Below are 18,418 nucleotides of genomic sequence, written 5' to 3' on the forward strand. Positions count from 1 at the left end.
CAGCAGTAAATATATAAATAAGTAACTTAATACTTTAAAATCAATTGCACTGCATGACATATTTAAGATATTTTTACTGTAAAAGTTAGTTTAAAGATTTTAATTTAATTTGTGTGGGTTATGTTATGTCATATCACTTTTAAATAAAAGTTTGAATTTTTATTTCAATGCAAGACTCTTATAAAAAAATTCATTAATGTTTTATTTGATTGTTGGTAAAAATATATATTTTTTAATATAAAAAATATTTTTTTTATGACTCAGTGTAAGACACAACCTACTCTAATTAGGAAGTTTTATAAGATTTAGATCTTAATATTATAACTTGGTGTATTATGTATTATTAACATAATACATACACAATAAATTATGAGTAAATTACTTAAAATATATATATATATATAAAATAATAATTATATCTTAATAAAATAATATGATTTGTTATTTTTGACGTTTTAAGAAATTGGTTATATTTTCTTTCTTGAGTAAAATAGATGCAAATAACAATTTTTGTAATTAAACCCATGAAACTCAATAAGGTAGGGTGTGAACATTAGAGGGCTAAGAAGCTCATTCATCCCACATGGGATTCATTCGACAAGGTAAAGAAAAGTTAAGCAAAAGGTTTTCCTTAATAATCAAACTCATGAATTTGGTTTTGACACCAATTGTTACATCAGATACTTACTTACTCGTAGTTTAGGCACAACTTTTTCTATTTAAGAGTATAAAGATTCAAGCACCATAATTCGATCGTAACTTCATTCACTTGACATGCCTTATGAAATAATTTATGCACCTTAGAACAAAAAAAAGGATAAGACAAATGGGAAAGGAGCATAACTAAGCATTAAATGCATTCTCCTCAATTTTTGGCCAACTAATTTATTTTCTCCTTGATTTCATTTTGAAATTTGAAATTTGAACTTTCATCCCTAGGATAGATCAATTTTTAGCCATTAGATGTTAGGTTTAAATTTCAATGTAATTTTAAGGTGCATTTACATTACATCTACGTAGTAATTTCGACTATGTATCCTATAATTACTACTTTTTATTTTCTTTGTCAACAACTTTAATATATTAAAGAATTAAGATATTTTTTTTAGTAAAAAGAGTTATCTTCTCAATTGAGTCCTATCTTGAATTATTGGATCGAGTGATGACTCTATCAACACCTATTTTAGAGCTTCTCCGAGTGACATGACATCTTACATCAATTCATAGTCCTTCTCTTCCATTATTTTCTTTGTTTCCTTTGAATCGTCGAGATGTTCTTGTTCTTTTCCCTTTTTATTTAGTTTATATTCTTGTTTTAAGTGTATATTTCTATTATTTTCTTTGAAGCAAACTTTCGTACGAGATAATTCTATAGATTAAACTCACGTCCGATAGAAAACTTATAAGAGTACTTACTTCACACTTAAGTATCCTTCCAATGACTGAGCTCAATTGTATCACTTACAACAAGTTTTAAAAACATAATATACATGATCCCATTAGTACTTGAGTGACCATAGTTGCATCTCTTATAAGAAACATCTCTTTTAAGAAAAAAAATGTAACTTTTTTATATTAATTTCATATGAATGTTTATGTACAAGAGGGTGTTTGGTGAATATTAAATTTGAAAGCAAAAGAGACCTAAAAAGGCTTGGAATACAATTGGTCTAGGTACATTCAAGTCTCTTCATCAACAACCACCACTATGTCTATAGCTAATTTTCAACCAAAAAGTTTAATGTAAATAGTTGTACATGCCACAACCTTCATTCAATGTGTTTGATATATTCATTTCCCTAATTTCAGACATTTCCAATACTATCACTAGAATCTCAAATTTAAAGTCCACATTTTATAAGAATAAGATATTTCTATTACATCGAATTGATATAACATAAATGTTAAAATTATGAATATTAAATAAAACTATAGTCATAAAATAAATTAAAAAAAAGGTTTTTTATTTTAAAAACAATTTTTATTGGAAAAAATTAGAAAAAATATTATTAAAGTAAAAGTATTATAAAATCATTAACTTCTTAAAAATGAAAAATAAATTAAAAGCTCATTTCAAGTCTGTAATGAAAATGGCTAACATATCACAACAATTACAACAAAAACATTAATATCAAAATATAGACATGTCAAACTCAATTAATCCTCCTCTTTCTATCTTAAAATTTTAATTATGAAATCATTTATGTTAATAGTTATTTGTTTTTTCTGGTTCTGGTAAATAGAGACCATGAACATCACTAAAAAGTCAAGCTAAAATGTTCTAATTATTTTAATTTATTAAAGATTTGACAGTGAGAGAAGAAGACAAAGAGAGATGGTCCACCACATGAAGAAGAAGATGATAGAGGATATAAGCCATTAAAATTTATTTATTTATTTGTTTATTTATTTTTTAAGGCCATTAAAATAACCTTAATCTGAGTGACATATCCAGAAATTTGGATTTTGAAGGACAAATAATGTAGTTTGATTCATAAATTAATTCCATACTTTGAATAAAAAAAAAGTCAAAGAACAAAAACCAAGTGAAACCAATTTGGTAACATTAATTTATGAAGTCTGTTAGCCACTGACACAAATTACATGAAAATGGAATCTTTAAACTCCTCTGTTGGCATCAAACTTTCCACATTAAAATGCCTTAAACAGTGAAATGTTTTGTTAAAATGCACTTATTGTATTTTATATTTATTTCTCAATATAAGTTTATTAAATTTAATTTTTTAAACAGAAAATGAAGATAAATGATGAATAAATTATTTAAATTATTTTAAGTCTAACTTAACTAAAGACATAAGGGTGTTTATTTTTTTTCTCTTATGATAAGATGAGTTGTCATCAATTGATAATATTTTTTTTATTATAAGTTTCAATTACTTCATTTATCTTATTGTAATATTTTTTTCTTAATTTGTATTTGTTTTAAAAAACTACCTTTGTCATTGATCATTTTGTTTCAATGTTTATGAATATACTCTCTACTCATATTAGAGGTATTTAGCATGAAACCAAGTTATTTCAGACATTATGAATTCAAACTTGTAAAAAAAATGCGAAAGTTAGGTCTAATTTGAGAGATTAAAAAGAAAGGAAGAGATTATATTTTTGTTGTTTAAAATTAAAACAAAATAGTCAATACCAAACTTGCTTTTAGCCTGTAATGAAAAAGCATTTATTATGTTTATTAGTGAGTTGACTTTAAAGTTTGTTTTATACAAAAATTGACATAAAAATTAAGATAAATATTTTATTTTAGTCTATTTTTGTCTTTATGATTTTGTAAAGGAAAGAAAAAATTATGTTGTAAGAACTCACGTGTTAAAAAATGAAATTTAGATTCACAAAACAGGTTTTTTTATTATTCTAGAGTAAGATACTTTTGAAAATTATATTTATTAGAAAAAAGAAAAAGAAATTACCAGTTTTCAGTAAAAAAAAAAATTGCCAGGTGGTATTTTTTTTTCTTTCACGTGTAAATTATGTTGCATTTTACTCTAGATACAACACTAAGGATAAACACAAAAAATATATTACTATATTAGAAAAAAAGTGAAAAGAAAGAACAATTAAATATGTATATAGAGAAAACGTTGCTCATAATGTAGAATATGTTATATGCATTTATTTCTTTTAGTTGAAGTGTTGTTAGGTGAGTTAGGAAAATGATAGTTTGATAACATTTTTTTCTTTAGTTGCTACATAATCAATTAAATAAACATATAACAGATTATATAAAAAATATTTTATTATATTTATAAATAAAATAATTATATTAAATACATATTATATTTTTTTATATAATTAACTTTGCTTATTAATTTATTATAATAAAATAATTATATAATATAACATAATAAAAATAATAATAAGTATTATTATTTAAGTAATAATAAAATTATAAAATAATAATAATAAATTTATAAAATAATAATCTACTTATAAAATAAAATTATATAAATAATAACCAATAAAAAAATTAAAATTATTAACTATAATAAAATTATAATTTTTAATCAATTAAAATTAATTTGTAATAATAAGGATAATTTAGTTATTATAGATATATTATCTTATAATTCCATTTAAATTTATATCTATCAAATAACTAAAAATTTCTCTATACTTTTTAAATCTATACATAAATGTGATTATATTAAATTTGTTGTAATGATCACCTTTTGTTAAACATAAGACGAACTTGAATTTAAAATTTGTTTCAATTTATAGAAAAAAAAAGAGTTAAATCTTTGGATTAGAAGGGAACATACAAAATATTTGAATGACTGGATTAAAAATGAAAGTGCGAAAAAAATGATATTGTTGGAATAACTTATTTAAAATTTTGAGTAATATAATAATTGTAAAAAAAATAATTCAAAATTCAAAATATAATTTTATAAATTTATTTTTATTTTTAAAAGTATTTTAATAATAAAATGTAGAATATTTTTATATACATTTAAATTAATTAAATTTTATAAATTATTTTCTATATCATTAAATAATTATTTTCAAAAAAAATACAAGTTTCTTATCAAAGTCAAAACATGTAAAGTTTTCATAAAAAAAATTGTAATAAATTTAATTATAATATTGAAAATTATAGAAAACGTTTGAAGATTAATTTGAAACGCAGTCAAAAAAATATTAAAGACATTAATTTTTAGATCATGGTCATAATAGAATAAACAACTGGTAAATTCTATGTAAGAATGTTCACAACCTTTTAAAGTTTATGACTAAAATAAATTTACACAAATTGGAGTCAAAGTTTATACATTTTATAAAGACTAAAAAGGTGTTATCTTTAAAGAGAATTTTAAAGAGAAAATCATTAGTATAATTAATTTCATTTGGATAAAAATAAATAACTTTTGCATAATGAAACTAAGAAAAAAAACTAAATAGAAATTAATCACAAGCTATAATTTTTTAAAATCACGAAAACATCTCATTTCAAAAATAAAATATTTTAGTAAATCTAAGTTTATTTATGTTTAATATCCAGCTTATTTTACAAAAGAGCAAAAATTGGAAAAATGGGATTTTCCACTTTAAGTGGATTCTTACCATGTTATGAAGTAACAAATAGCTAAACATTACTCACTCAAGCCATTATTTGGAAATAGCAATTCTTTCACCACAAATATAAAGAATGGAAGATACAATGGAACTTTCTAATGGTGAACATTTCATTTGATCCTAATATACTACACCAAACAACTTAGACTACTTTCATAATGGATAATCACCAAGCATTTAACATTATAAACAAAAGAATCCCTAGATAAAATTTTGCTGGTAAGAAGCCATCAATTCAAACAGTAGTTAGAGAAAGGTTTTATTTCCCTACAGACTATTTAATAGATTATATAACATTCCTAGATACATGTGCAGCTACATACGAGAAAACCAACACACCTATAAATAAATACTACACATTTATATAGACACTCTTCCTTGGGCTCTACAATGCACCAAATAATTGATGAGAACATACCTTTTTCACAAACGTACACATTGTTTCTCCATCAGTTTTTCAGAAGTCATTGTAGTTCGGCTTTCTTTGTAGACAGCAAGTTTTAATTGGAATCTACAATGTATTGTAGAGCCCAATGAAGACAAGCTAACTACAACACTCATCTAAAAGACTGAGGAAGCAATCTGTACCTTCATGGAAAGACCTTCTCAACGATCATTTGGAACATTGCCCAATGAAGACTGACTTTGTACCTGTATGAAAAAGCCTTCTCTTGCTAAATATATTTCAACCTGTTGCAAACAAGATTCAGGCATTCACAACCAACATAAATATAATGACAAATATAATTTGAAAGATATGAACTTATAGCAGGGAAATGCGAAATCCAGGAATATAGAAGACCCAAGCAAGCACAAGGGGGGAGGAGAAAAAGAGCAAGTCCATTCAACTTTCTGCTATTACTCAATTAAATTTTGTGCAAAAATGCAGATGTAGAAAATAATCAAGGAACATCAAAGAGTGAGAAACTATAATAATGAACTAGCGTGATCCCAAAGCTTGCTAGTTGCTACAATATCTTCTACCTTTTCGTTGAACGCATCCCAGTTGGTATTAAATTATTAGCGTATTTTGGAAGAAAAATATGTATGGTAATTGCCGAACATCTTCCTCCTCGTGGTTTTAATAAACTCCCAACACATTTCTGCAGTAGTTATTTATTATATCTGCGTTCGAGAAATATCAAAGACAATACAAATACACATCCAGGCACTCAAAGATACAAATAAATACTATTTTATAGGAAGTTTAAATTACTTGTGCAAAAAAATAACATTATACATACAATAAGCTCCAATAACAAATAATGTTCAAAATTATTAAGGATGTAGAGTTAAACTAATATTCACAATCTTATAAAACATAAAACTCAAATAATTGTCAACTTACCTATTCAGTAAACACACTTGAATGATCACAAGATTGATATCTTTCTACGATTGGGCGACTCACTTTTTGCATGTTTATAAAATTTGGCTCCTCCTTCAGTGTGTTGCCACTGCTATCTACATTGACTTTCATTTTACTAAAATCACTTACAGATGATTCAATTTCATTTTGCACAAACCTATTTGGAATGCAGATACCTTTGCCAATAAACCCAATATTCCTAAGGCATACTTGATCGAATGAATCACCCGATTTGAAACCATAGGGATCTTGTCTATCAGACATGGGCAAAGGGCTAGGCAAAGGTCTTGCAGCACCAAATGTCAAAGTTGAGTTTTGAAGCTGCTGAATATTGCCATTGATGGAGCTCATAGAACAAGTGGAGGGGGTAGTATACCCATACAGAACACCTTGAGCTTTTGTGTCACTACTGGGAAATTGAGATGCACTAACTGAATTATTTGATTTCTGTGAATATAAACTATAATCAATAATGGCATTCCTGCCAAAACTGCAATTCTGATCAACAGAAGCAGAACTATTTACTGCCTGTAGAGTGTCAGAGGATTGAGATGGAACCACCAAGCAAGATGGTTGAACATTGATTGAACAACTTTGATCAGGTATCAGAGGCTGCTGCCGCAGCTGTTGCTGTTGCTTTTGCTGGTGGTGGTGCTGTTGTTTTTGCTGGGGTAGCTGCCTTTGCTGGTGGTCTAATATATCCATCAGTATGTTGTTATTCTGAGTACCCACTCTTTCAACGCTATTATTGGGTCTCACTGAACCCATTGTATTATTAGATGATGGCCATGCACCATATCCTGACGACACATCATTCGCAGTTAAGACAGATGGAAGAAAATCCGTGCCAATGTTGGGACGCTTAACAAGAGGCTGACCATACGCCACAGCATGTTCAGCATGGGAATGTTTTAGCCCAATGGATGCTTGCAGCAAGGTAGCCTGGTCCATTGTAGACATTATGTTAGATGCAGGGCAACCTAAGAGCTCAGCATGAAGGGCTGCAAGTGTTTCAGGCGGAACATGGCCAGCAGCAGCCAAAGCTTGTATGTCAAATCTTCCAGTAGCACTCAGCTTGGATTCTATAGTCCCAGGAACTGCATTTAACATCCCATTTTGTTGCTGTGCCACTCCACTTAATCGCTTCAAATAAAGTCTAAATTTCTGTGAATGAATATAGCAGTTCAAACGACAATGTTAATTACACTTCAGAGCAACTACACGTAAGCTCATTTATCTACATTCATTGCCTTACTTAGTAAAAGAGATAAAATATTTGCATAATAGGAGATAATATTCTTCACCCAATCATTGCAATATTTTCCGGTTAGTAAAGAATGACCGTGGTCATAAACTCTTAAATTCTGACACCAGTAAACTTACATTAAATGACATTTATCACTTAAAAAAGGTTCCCATTCATTTCACTCGTCAATGCTAAGAAAGACTAATCATGCACATAAGAGTATCAAGCAGTGGTACTTAAAGTTTATAGAAGATACCGCGAAGGTAATTTCTGCTCAGAAGATATAATTGCAACAACAAAATTCCAACATGAAATTGACATCAAGACAGAAGAAAATAATATGCTGGCATTGAACCAAATAAAAAGTAACCTGAAGGCTGAGGCATGTGTCATATAACACAATAAAAATTAAGAAATTAAAAAAGCCAAAAAAATAAATACAGTGTAACTAACAAGATCAGCTGCAAATCTAATATTGTAAATTAAAATATGTAAACAATTCTGGGGGGAAATGGTAAACTATTGCTTCACATTTTGAACTAAAAACCAACCTGTAAATGACTTGCAACATTTTCTCTAGTCAAACCAGGGACATTCATCAATTCAAGTATTCTCTTTGGCACAGCCTCTAAAACAAGGATAAGAAACAATCTATAAGCTAAATTGTAATAAATGCTTAAATAAACAAAAGGAAAACATATATGTGTGTTTTGTGCTTTTTGTAATCCAATTAAGTCTAGTAACTGAGTGAAAAAATAGAAGCAATAGCAAGAAAAACATAGCAAGGGATTCGTACTGTCAAGCCCAAGTTGATTCACAGCACTGACAAATTGTTGATGCAGTTCTACTGACCACACTACACGAGGCTTCTTAGATGTAGCTGGATCATCACTCTCCAATTCAATATCTTCTTCTTTTAAACTGCTCCTCTTTTTTGGGCCTTTAACTACTTCTGCTGCATCAGCAACAGAAGAAGTATATTCAGTATCATCATTCCCCCGTTTATTCCAATCACTGTCTTCCATGCTGCCAGAATTATCATGTTCTTTATTTTCATTCCAGATTTTCCTAACAACATGCTGCCATATATTCCTCAGTTCTTCCTCACGTACAGGCTTAATCAAATAATCACAAGCCCCATGTCTAATTCCCTTCATGACAGCACTTGTTGTACTATCACCAGACATCACTGCACCATGCGGAATATATTTCAAATGTTAAGCATCACTGACACTTGTAATTATAAGGAAGGACAATGGTCACTTACTGATTACAGGAAGGTCCATTTCCAGCCCAACATGTTCAAGGAGCTTATAGCCATCCATGTCTGGCATATGAACATCACTCAGTACCACATCAAAACAACCTTTCCTTTCCCGCAGAAGATTCAAAGCCACAGTAGCCTCAGTGCATGTGGTAACTGGAAGATAAAAACACAGCAAGTAAGAAGAAAAACATAGTTCAAATGAAAGACAAGTTGCAAATCAGAAAAAATCCATGTCATAACTTTTACTATATCCACCATATCTATTGAAATCATTTCCAAATTTCCACACCACTTTTTTTACTGAAATTTCAGGTCATGGTGAATAGACTGCATCATAAACATTCTCCATTAGATTTTAACAAAAAAATTTGTTGAGCTCCTTAACCCATGGTAAAAACCAAGCCCTTTACACATTCATTACACATAGTTGAACACACTAAATGAGAACACCTCCCAAATAAAGTACAAAACCTATCTGCGTATTTGTTTACAATTGTCTTCATCAGAGAGTTGAACACTGTGAGGATTTGAAGAAAGGCAAAATTACAGTTAGCCTTTAACTAAACTGTTGGAAATCTCACATTCCTCGATATATGATTAAATTATAATATATAAATATGTGCGAATCTCACTTACAAGTCAAATTTGTAGGGTAGACTTGCCTAATGCTACTTTCTTAGGTGGTATCAAAGTCAATCGTAACAAGATTTATTGAACTTATCGTGTCAACACTATCGAACAACTATCAAACCACTCATAAATATATAGTTCCCCACTTGAAATACTCAATCTTGCATGTGAGGGACGAGGTGGATATAACGAATCTTCCATTATTCTATTGACTGAGACTCCTAACTAAAGTTGTCACATCCATTACAAGCCTTAGTCTATCGACATTGACTCAATGATAGTCACTTCCACTTAGACGGCTTCACGCCCCTATTGGTATTTAGTTTGTACCCTAATATAGCCTATAGGTAACCGTAACTCAACTTTCAAAGCAAGCACCAATTCTTAGGATTTAAGTAGAATAGGGGAACACAACTCAAAAGATTGGTTCATTAGAAGGAGAAGCTCAATGTTTTAGTATCACATTAAGTAGCATACCCAACTCCTACCAGTAGGGTTTTTCACTCGAGGGAACAATTAGAAGAGAAAGTAATGTTTCTTTTATAGAACACAGAATCATATATATATATATATATATATATATATATATATATATATATATATATATATGCTGGAGACAATATTAGTAGAACTGGCAAGATCACTACTATCGATGTGCCGAGTAATGAATATATTTCCAAATATCCATTTCAAATCAGTGATTAAGTAAGAACATATCGCGCCAACCAATTCTCGAGCTTGGTGGTGAAGAGAAGACAATGCTTCAACCACGGAACCAGCGATTTACTCACTACTTAACCTCGTAAGAAAACAAAGAATATAATCGAGAAATGGAAGCTCCGTGAAACCAAATAACTAACTAACCGCGGTAACGGCATCGAATAGACATTTGCTCTATAATCCTGAGCGTGGTGGCGTCATCGTCGACGACCAAGACTCGGAGCCCCGCCGGGAACTCCGGCGCTCCGCCCTTGCATACGTCGCCGCCGGAACGCGACGGAGCCATGGGAGCGACGAGAGCAACGGCGTGGTTCAGCGAGAGTTGGGAGCGGCAGAATGTGCGAGAGTGAGCATCGGAGAATAATGGAAACCCTAGCGGAAAAGGAAAGTGAGGGGAAAAGGTTCTGAAGTTGAAACGCGATGGATCGAGGAGAAGAAGAAGAAGAAGAAGAAGAAGAAGGTGTGAGTGATGAAGAAGGAAAATTTGTGAGAATTGGAGAAATGAAATGTGAGGAGGGAAAAGGAAAAGGAATGGTGCGAACGGAAATTTGGAGGGGAAGCAAATGATAACGGTGGGAAAGATATTAAATATATAACCCCACCCAAACATTTAATTAAATCAATAAATAATAATAGGATATTTCTTTTTGAACTCCTACATTTTTCTTCTTCCACCCTTACATTTTTCAAAATACCAGGATTATCCTTAATAATTTTTGGTGACTCTATTCCGTAAAAAAAAAATTCTGAAATAAGGGTTCCATAAACAAAGTGTGTTTACATGATAGAAAATTCGTAGACAAAAATCATCTCAAAATATTCTTTTCATAATACATTTTTTTAATTTTCAAAATGATAAATTCAAAATTCATAAAATATGTTATTAAAGTATGATTTGAAAATATTCCATAAAGAATAATCTATGATTTAGGGTTTAGTGTTTAAGATTTAGAGTTTATTAGTTATGATTTAGGATTAGGGTTTTATTATAGTAATATTTAGCTGAGTATGGGAAATCAAGGAAATAGTGAAGACATGAACGTTTTGAGCATGTGGGATTTTGCTACAAGATTTTGTGCAAATTGGAATGATTAAAGGCGAAATCCTTTATTTTTCTGCAATTTAATTTTAATGTTATTGTTTTCTTTTGTGTTTAGGTCTCATTAAGTAGAACCGTGAATGATCTAGTAATCAATTATTGATTGGATGATTTGACAACTATATTTTATTTATTTATTCATTTTGTTTAATTTTTTTTACATTTTATTTAAAATTGTATATTTTACATTTATATCTTTCAACTTCTACCATTTACATCTTAATTCTTCACTCAATTCTATGATTGTCCATAAATGATTTATTCTTCACTCAATTCTACATTTCCGTTTATTTTTTATTCTAATTTCTGTTTCTTTCTTTTCCAGATTTAATTATTTTTAAAAAAAATATGAGCATTGTTAATATAATACACAATATGTGTTTTTGGAGATTCGACCGAAATTAACTCTATACCATATTAGAAAAATCAAATTTATTTTAAAAATTTTGACATGACTATCATTAATGTAACATATATATTACAATCATAAGTATAACCTGTGTCAAAATTTAAGTAGCAAAAATTTTAACTTGTTCTCTTAATTCTAATTGACTAGCATTTATACTTTGTTCAGATTTCATTGTATTTATCATTATTTTATCACCAACTCTTATAGAGACGATTTTCAAAACTAGGAGGAATAATTCTTTTAGAGACGATTTACAAAACTAGGAGGAATAATGTCAGTTTGCAAAAATTGTTAAAAGAATGGTTCATTTTGCTCATATTCGTCATGTTAAAATATAACTCAAGAACATATGGGTCATAATGCTGTTAAAATTGTGTTACAAAGAATACTCAATGAGAAAATTGAAAAACCCAGTTAAAATGGAAAACCAAAGTTAGATATGCAAAGAAAAAGAAAAATACAAATTAAGCATATACATATAAAAAAAGTAAAAAATTACGTAAATAAAGAAAAAAACTGATTGGTTATCAAATTGAAATCTACAACAATAATGTCAAATTTAATAGATGTTGTTTAATGTCAAATTTAATAGATGTTGTTTAATGGTCAAATTAGAAAGATTCCACCATGGACAGTATAAAAAATATAATTTTCAGATAATATTAAATTTTATAAAATAAATAAAATATATACTAAATATACTTTTTTTTAATAATTCTAAAATAGAAAATGGTTTAATTCCAATGGAAGTGCTATATAAATGGGATTCGAATCATGAATGGAGATCAATGGGCTCATTTATCCAGCTTCTCCATTGTTATACAAGTTTACCTAAGAATTTAATTGGACTATTTCTTTCTGCACCTCCATACATTCTTCTCTCACCTCCATAAATTTTCAATTTTCCAAAAATGTACCTCTATAATATTCTGGATTACTTAATCCAGAATTCATTTTTCAAATTTTTAATTAGCTTCCAGATAACATAATCCAGAGAAGCCTTTTTTCAAATACATGATTACTTCAGATTACATAATCCAGAAGTCTTATTTAGACTCCAGATTATGTAATCCAGATCTTTTTCAAATGAGTTTCCGGATTACATAATCCGGAAACTACTCTATGAGGGTGATACAAGAATGATAAAAATGTATTTTCATGTTGTGTATGGAAGTGGCAGAAGAAGATAGGTGCAAGAAGAAACAATCATTTAATTGAAATGGACAGGTATGTTGGAATAAGGAAATCCCTTCCCCATAATTCCACCAAGCCACACAAAAAACACCTTATACTTATGTGTCCAAAATTTTATAAAATAATTAAAAAAAGGCACTTCCCTATTTTTCCCTATAAGGCTGTGGCAGGTGAATAAATTTGTACCCAAGCAAATTCATGTTTGTAAGGCAAACTTGCATTGCAAGAGGCTTCACATGCATACACCACAATTGAAGCCCAATCCAGAGAGTCCACTTCATTGTCAACACTGAAGTAATAAAGCAGCTGTGGCAAAATCTGGCACCATCAACATTAACAACTCAGTATCCAAAGAGAATATACAAACATTTGCTTGAACAAGCCAAAAACAACAACATTCAACTTCAACCACTGATATCTAAAGTAACTACCTGAAATTCACAACACATAGGTCCACTGCAGTAACTACATCTAGGGATATCAGCATTTGATGGTCGACCACTTGAAACAGGTCATATTGGCTTTGCATTAGTATTCCTATAATACCTGTTTAACCAAAACTGTAGTTAGACCCAATATATTGATAAATCCAATGCCATCAATCTGGTTATTATGCAAAATTAATCTTTTTAAACACACTAGTGCCACAATATGATTATAAGGAAATGAACTGTTATGGATTCATAATTTAAATTATAAATTGTCTCCATACTTAAATGCTCTGTAGCAGTGTACCGCTGAAACCCTAATAAAAAATCACAAAATACTTAAATTAGACTTTTTGGGCCTATTTAAGTTTTTGGGCCAAAGGCCCATTTCAACTTTAACCTAAAAGAACCCTAATAAAATTAAATATAATTTAAATATTGAATGCTTTGCAGCAATGTGCCGCTGAAACCCTAATAAAAAATCACAAATTACTTAAATTAGGTTTTTTCCCTATTTTGGGCCCATTTAAAACATTATAATTACACACCACATTTTTTTATCTATGTGACAGCCACTACACTTTCATTATTTTTTGTAGTTTTTGAAGTTATTTATATATATTTATATATATTTATATATATTTATATTATATTTCTTTTAACCGCAATGTTTCCGCCATAACCTGTTATGTTGTCCGTTATAACTCTGTAAAGGATTTTTGGGGTCTCCGATATGAACCGTTATCCGATATTGATAACACTGTACTTAACAGTGTTAAGCTAACAGTTAACACTTCAGCTACTTTGGGTTAAATGCAGCTATGTATGACATGTTCCAAATGACCGGATAGTCTAAAATGTTAGGTTAATCAGAGACAAGTAGCATGAATATATTTCCACTATTTTCATGCTTATTTTAATTTTTATCTCACAAGCAAAGATATTAAGATATTATATTTGTCAAACATTTTCTCCCATCCCGTTTAGTAATAATCTGCCTCCAAGGGCACACAGGAAATTCACCATAGTTGAATATTATAATTTGACGAATCTTTATCACCTTAGCACTTGTTCAGGGGCCTTGTCGATGCATTCCTGGAAGGAGGCCCAACTCTTTTTGTCAGCGTCACCACCCTGTTCATGAACAATATAATTAGCAAATGATACACATAAACAAGTAACAATCTTATGAAAATGATACCTGAAAGTCATCAAAAATTGAACTCATTGTGTCATCAGTCCTGTTCCTTGATATCAAGGAATTAGATAAGGTATTCTCCTCAGACATGTCTCTATTATATTCACTTTCATCTTCAATGGTGATCTCAAATTCAGCATTTCTTTGACAATCACTATTTTAGGGGACTGCCTATGTCTGATCTTCAAAGAAGAACAATTCGTTATTTGAATATCCTTTCATCTTTTCAGTTCGCATTTTTTCACCATACCTGGTGACTTGCCTTGTATTTAGTTCATCTCTTTTATATTCACAATCAATATGTTTCATTATCAAAGTTGAATGAACAATTTATTCTAACTGTTTAATACTCATTTGTATTCAACTTAACTTTTAAACTTATTTACCACAGTTTCGAAAAATAAACTCACCCTCCAAATAAAGCAAAGTTCTCTTGTCCGTCCACCTTGCAACACGAGATGTTCCCACCAGAGCATACATTCCATGTTTTTGGAGAGTCAGTACGAGATGTTGCTTATCACGGGCTTCCACAACTAAGAACACAAGCCAAACCCAGAAAGATAAGAAAAAGAAAGTCACACACTCAGAAAAGGGCATTCAAAAAAGGCATCACCTTTGATGAGACCAAGTGCGTCAAATGCTAAAGCACGCAGAGGAGGGCAACCGGAACACTCCAAAGTGGTTGTCCGAGGCATCCTTCACAGTCAAGGGAAGTAAAGTAAAGACGAAAACAGCAACGCTGAAGGGAGCTTAAGCTTACTTAGATAACAGCAATACCTGCAGATCCTACTGAAAAGACAGATTAAGTATCAACTACAATTATGTGAATATCGATTCAAAATAAAAGATACAGAGTTTTGGGCTCATGCTTTGGAAAGTGTGAACTCCCACTACAAAAGGGTTATCAAAGACCCAAAAGTATCTTCTAAAGTCCAGAAAAACCATCCATTGACTAGACTAAACATCAAAAACAATGTTCAATTAACCTGGTGATACTTAACTAAAAGAATAAAACTACAGTTGATGTGATAGGAACACGTATTTTAGCTGAAGAACAGTTAGGCAAACCATACATGACTATTGATAAGAAAAAGGATTAATATAACAAACCAGTTATGCACATACAATAGAGAGTCTCAAACACAGCAAATGGAAAAAGTAAAATAAAAACGAAATCAATAGTTACATAGCAACAACAGAGCGAAATGGGCAACCACAGAGGGAAGATGAAATAACGAAGAAATCATAGAAAATCATTGCATATACAAGAATTGTAAATTGAAATTTCCATTTGCTATGATTTCAAACTCTTATGTGATAAAGAACCATTTTTATAATATAAGTGAGTAAAATTAATATGAACAGACTTACAAAAATGAAGCTCAAACATGATAATTTACATAGATGGAAAGAACTCAAATTATGTTTCAAAATTGTCCTAAGACAAACTATGGTTCAAAATCTCATCATCTAGCTCCATAGCTTTCTGCAATCCATGGATCACATGCCTGCATGTTAACTTGTTAGAAACATACCCCACTTTCAGCAGCTTATCCTCAACCTCCATCAACTCTGTCACATTCCCAACATCACAAAACACTTTAACAACTGCATTGTAGCTTTCAGTATCATAAACTTGAAACTCCTTGGCAAAGAGTTTCAACAAGGACACAGCTTTATCAACCTTATTTTCCTCACAATACCCTTTTATTAATGCCCTGCTTATTTCTACATCAGGTAACATATCTGAACCAATAATTTCCTCCAACAAAACTTCAGCTTCCACAGTCCTCTTTACTCTACACAAACAGATTATAACAGCTCTATATGCAGCAACATTCACTTTCATGCTCTTATTTTCCATATCAGATTTCAAAATTAGTGCTTCTTCCACATTATTGAATTCACATAGAGACTCAACCAGTTTATTGCATGTGTTCATTTTAGGTGTATAACCATCCTCAGATATCCTACGCAGAAAACTTCTAGCAGCAAATGGCTTACCTTCCTTACACAGTGCAACTACAAGATAATCATATACTTCTTCAGGAATCTTAATTCTAAATCTCTTAAGCTCCTCAACAGTATTCAAGGCTGAAAGAAGTTTTCCATCCCTAGCATATCCATCAACTATAACCCGACAAGTGATGCTGTCAGGACAAATCCTATTTCCTATCATTTCATACAATATTGATCTACACATTTGCATCTCACCTTGTCTGCAATAGCCACACACAAGAGTATTATAAGACACAATATCTGGATCTATACCTCTGTGAACCATCTGATGAAAAAGCTGATGAGCCTCCTTGACCTTCCCTTCTTCGCAAAGACCATTCATCAAGGTTGTGTATGTGATCAAACTAGGCATCACACCTCTGACATACATGATCTTGTATAGATAAAAAGCATCCTCCAATCTCCTCTTCTTACAATAACTGTTAACAAGTGTGTTATATGTTACCAAATCAGGCTCAAATCCTTCTTCCTCCATCTTCTCCAAGAACCCTGTCACCTTGTCTGTATCTCCATCTTTGCATAAAACATGGGTCATAATATTGAAAGTATAAGCATTCCTATGTACTCCAAGTCTTCCCATCTCTTCATACACTTCCCAACATTGAGTAATGTAATTAAACCTAGACAACCCACTCAGCAAACAATTGCAAGCAATCACATTGGGGATAAGACAAGTCTCAATGTTCCTCCTAAAAGTTTCCAAACCCTTCTCAACCATTCCCACCTTCACATAAGCCTTGACGAGCATATCAAATATCACAGGGTTCCAATTACAGTCCTCAGTACAGCCCACAAGATTCTCATAAATGCCCTCATTTGAAGAAGCACAAACACCCTCAATCTCAACCATTTGAATCAATTCAGCCAATAACTCCATGGCCTGAGCGAACACTCTAGACCAAGCAAGTACATGAAGAATTACACAGTAGTTTTGCACAGTTGGCGTGATATTCAAATCATTTTTAACCCAATTGAAGAAAGTGAGGGCTGAAGAGTGATCAGACTGGCATCTGAGCAAGACCCTTGAAATTTCATGGGGACCCAACTGGGGGAGGATCCCTTTGATGTCATTACTTTGGAGAAGGGAAAGGTGGGAACTTTTGTGTTTGAGGAGGGAGGAGATGAGGTTTACGACGTTGTTAGGGTTCTGGGTGGGAGGCAGAAGATTGTAAAAGGGACTCAAAGTGCGTTTGGAGTGAGAATCATGAAGAATGATGAGAGTAGAAGAAGAAAAAAGAAGGGTTTTATAGGTGAAAGTTGAGCTGGAGAATGATTGAAACAGTGTGGGAAGATAAATTGAAGGTCGACGAATCATGTTGAGAAAGAAAGAACAATGTCCTCACTACTTAACCTCGTAAGAAAACAAAGAATATAAACGAGAAATGGAAGCTCCGTGAAACCAAATAACTAACTAACTAACCGCGGTAACGACATCGAATAGACATTTGCTCTATAATCCTGAGCGTGGTGGCGTCATCGTCGACGACCAAGACTCGGAGCCCCGCCGGGAACTCCGGCGCTCCGCCCTTGCATGCGTCGCCGCCGGAACGCGACGGAGCCATGGGAGCGACGAGAGCAACGGCGTGGTTCAGCGAGAGTTGGGAGCGGCAGAATGTGCGAGAGTGAGCATCGGAGAATAATGGAAACCCTAGCGGAAAAGGAAAGTGAGGGGAAAAGGTTCTGAAGTTGAAAAGCGATGGATCGAGGAGAAGAAGTTCAAAAACATGTATTACTTT

The 18,418-nt window shown here is 31.4% G+C and overlaps 2 protein-coding genes across 8 annotated transcripts; both read right to left on the minus strand.

Annotated features, from left to right (window-relative positions):
• Nucleotides 1–5,254: 5,254 nt before the first annotated feature.
• Nucleotides 5,255–10,895, minus strand: LOC137806153 (two-component response regulator ORR21). 2 transcript variants are annotated; one of them, XR_011080308.1, is made up of 7 exons: nt 10,480–10,895; nt 8,986–9,138; nt 8,515–8,907; nt 8,270–8,346; nt 6,452–7,636; nt 5,692–5,793; nt 5,255–5,614 (listed from the first exon to the last, which is right to left on the minus strand). XR_011080308.1 is itself a non-coding variant. In XM_068606128.1 (6 exons), the coding sequence occupies exons 1-5, from the start codon at nt 10,619–10,621 to the stop codon at nt 6,452–6,454; spliced, it is 1,950 nt and encodes a 649-aa protein (XP_068462229.1). In that variant the 5' UTR covers nt 10,622–10,895; the 3' UTR covers nt 5,255–5,793. The 2 variants fall into 2 exon arrangements, 1 of the variants encoding a protein (XP_068462229.1); XM_068606128.1 differs by having other exon boundaries at nt 5,255–5,793.
• A 1,681-nt stretch (nt 10,896–12,576) lies between these two features.
• On the minus strand, nt 12,577–18,418 carry LOC137806154 (pentatricopeptide repeat-containing protein At5g40400-like). 6 transcript variants are annotated; one of them, XR_011080311.1, is made up of 7 exons: nt 18,103–18,418; nt 15,277–15,440; nt 15,074–15,196; nt 14,667–14,840; nt 14,526–14,599; nt 13,469–13,583; nt 12,577–13,355 (listed from the first exon to the last, which is right to left on the minus strand). XR_011080311.1 is itself a non-coding variant. In XM_068606131.1 (7 exons), the coding sequence occupies exons 1-2, from the start codon at nt 17,995–17,997 to the stop codon at nt 15,368–15,370; spliced, it is 1,881 nt and encodes a 626-aa protein (XP_068462232.1). In that variant the 5' UTR covers nt 17,998–18,418; the 3' UTR covers nt 12,577–13,355; nt 13,469–13,583; nt 14,526–14,599; nt 14,667–14,840; nt 15,074–15,196; nt 15,277–15,367. The 6 variants fall into 6 exon arrangements, 3 of the variants coding, with proteins under 3 accessions (XP_068462232.1, XP_068462231.1, XP_068462230.1); XR_011080310.1 differs by having other exon boundaries at nt 15,277–15,449; XR_011080309.1 differs by having other exon boundaries at nt 15,277–15,452.

Source organism: Phaseolus vulgaris, chromosome 3 (assembly GCF_000499845.2).
Source record: "Phaseolus vulgaris cultivar G19833 chromosome 3, P. vulgaris v2.0, whole genome shotgun sequence".
Taxonomy (NCBI): Eukaryota; Viridiplantae; Streptophyta; class Magnoliopsida; order Fabales; family Fabaceae; genus Phaseolus; species Phaseolus vulgaris.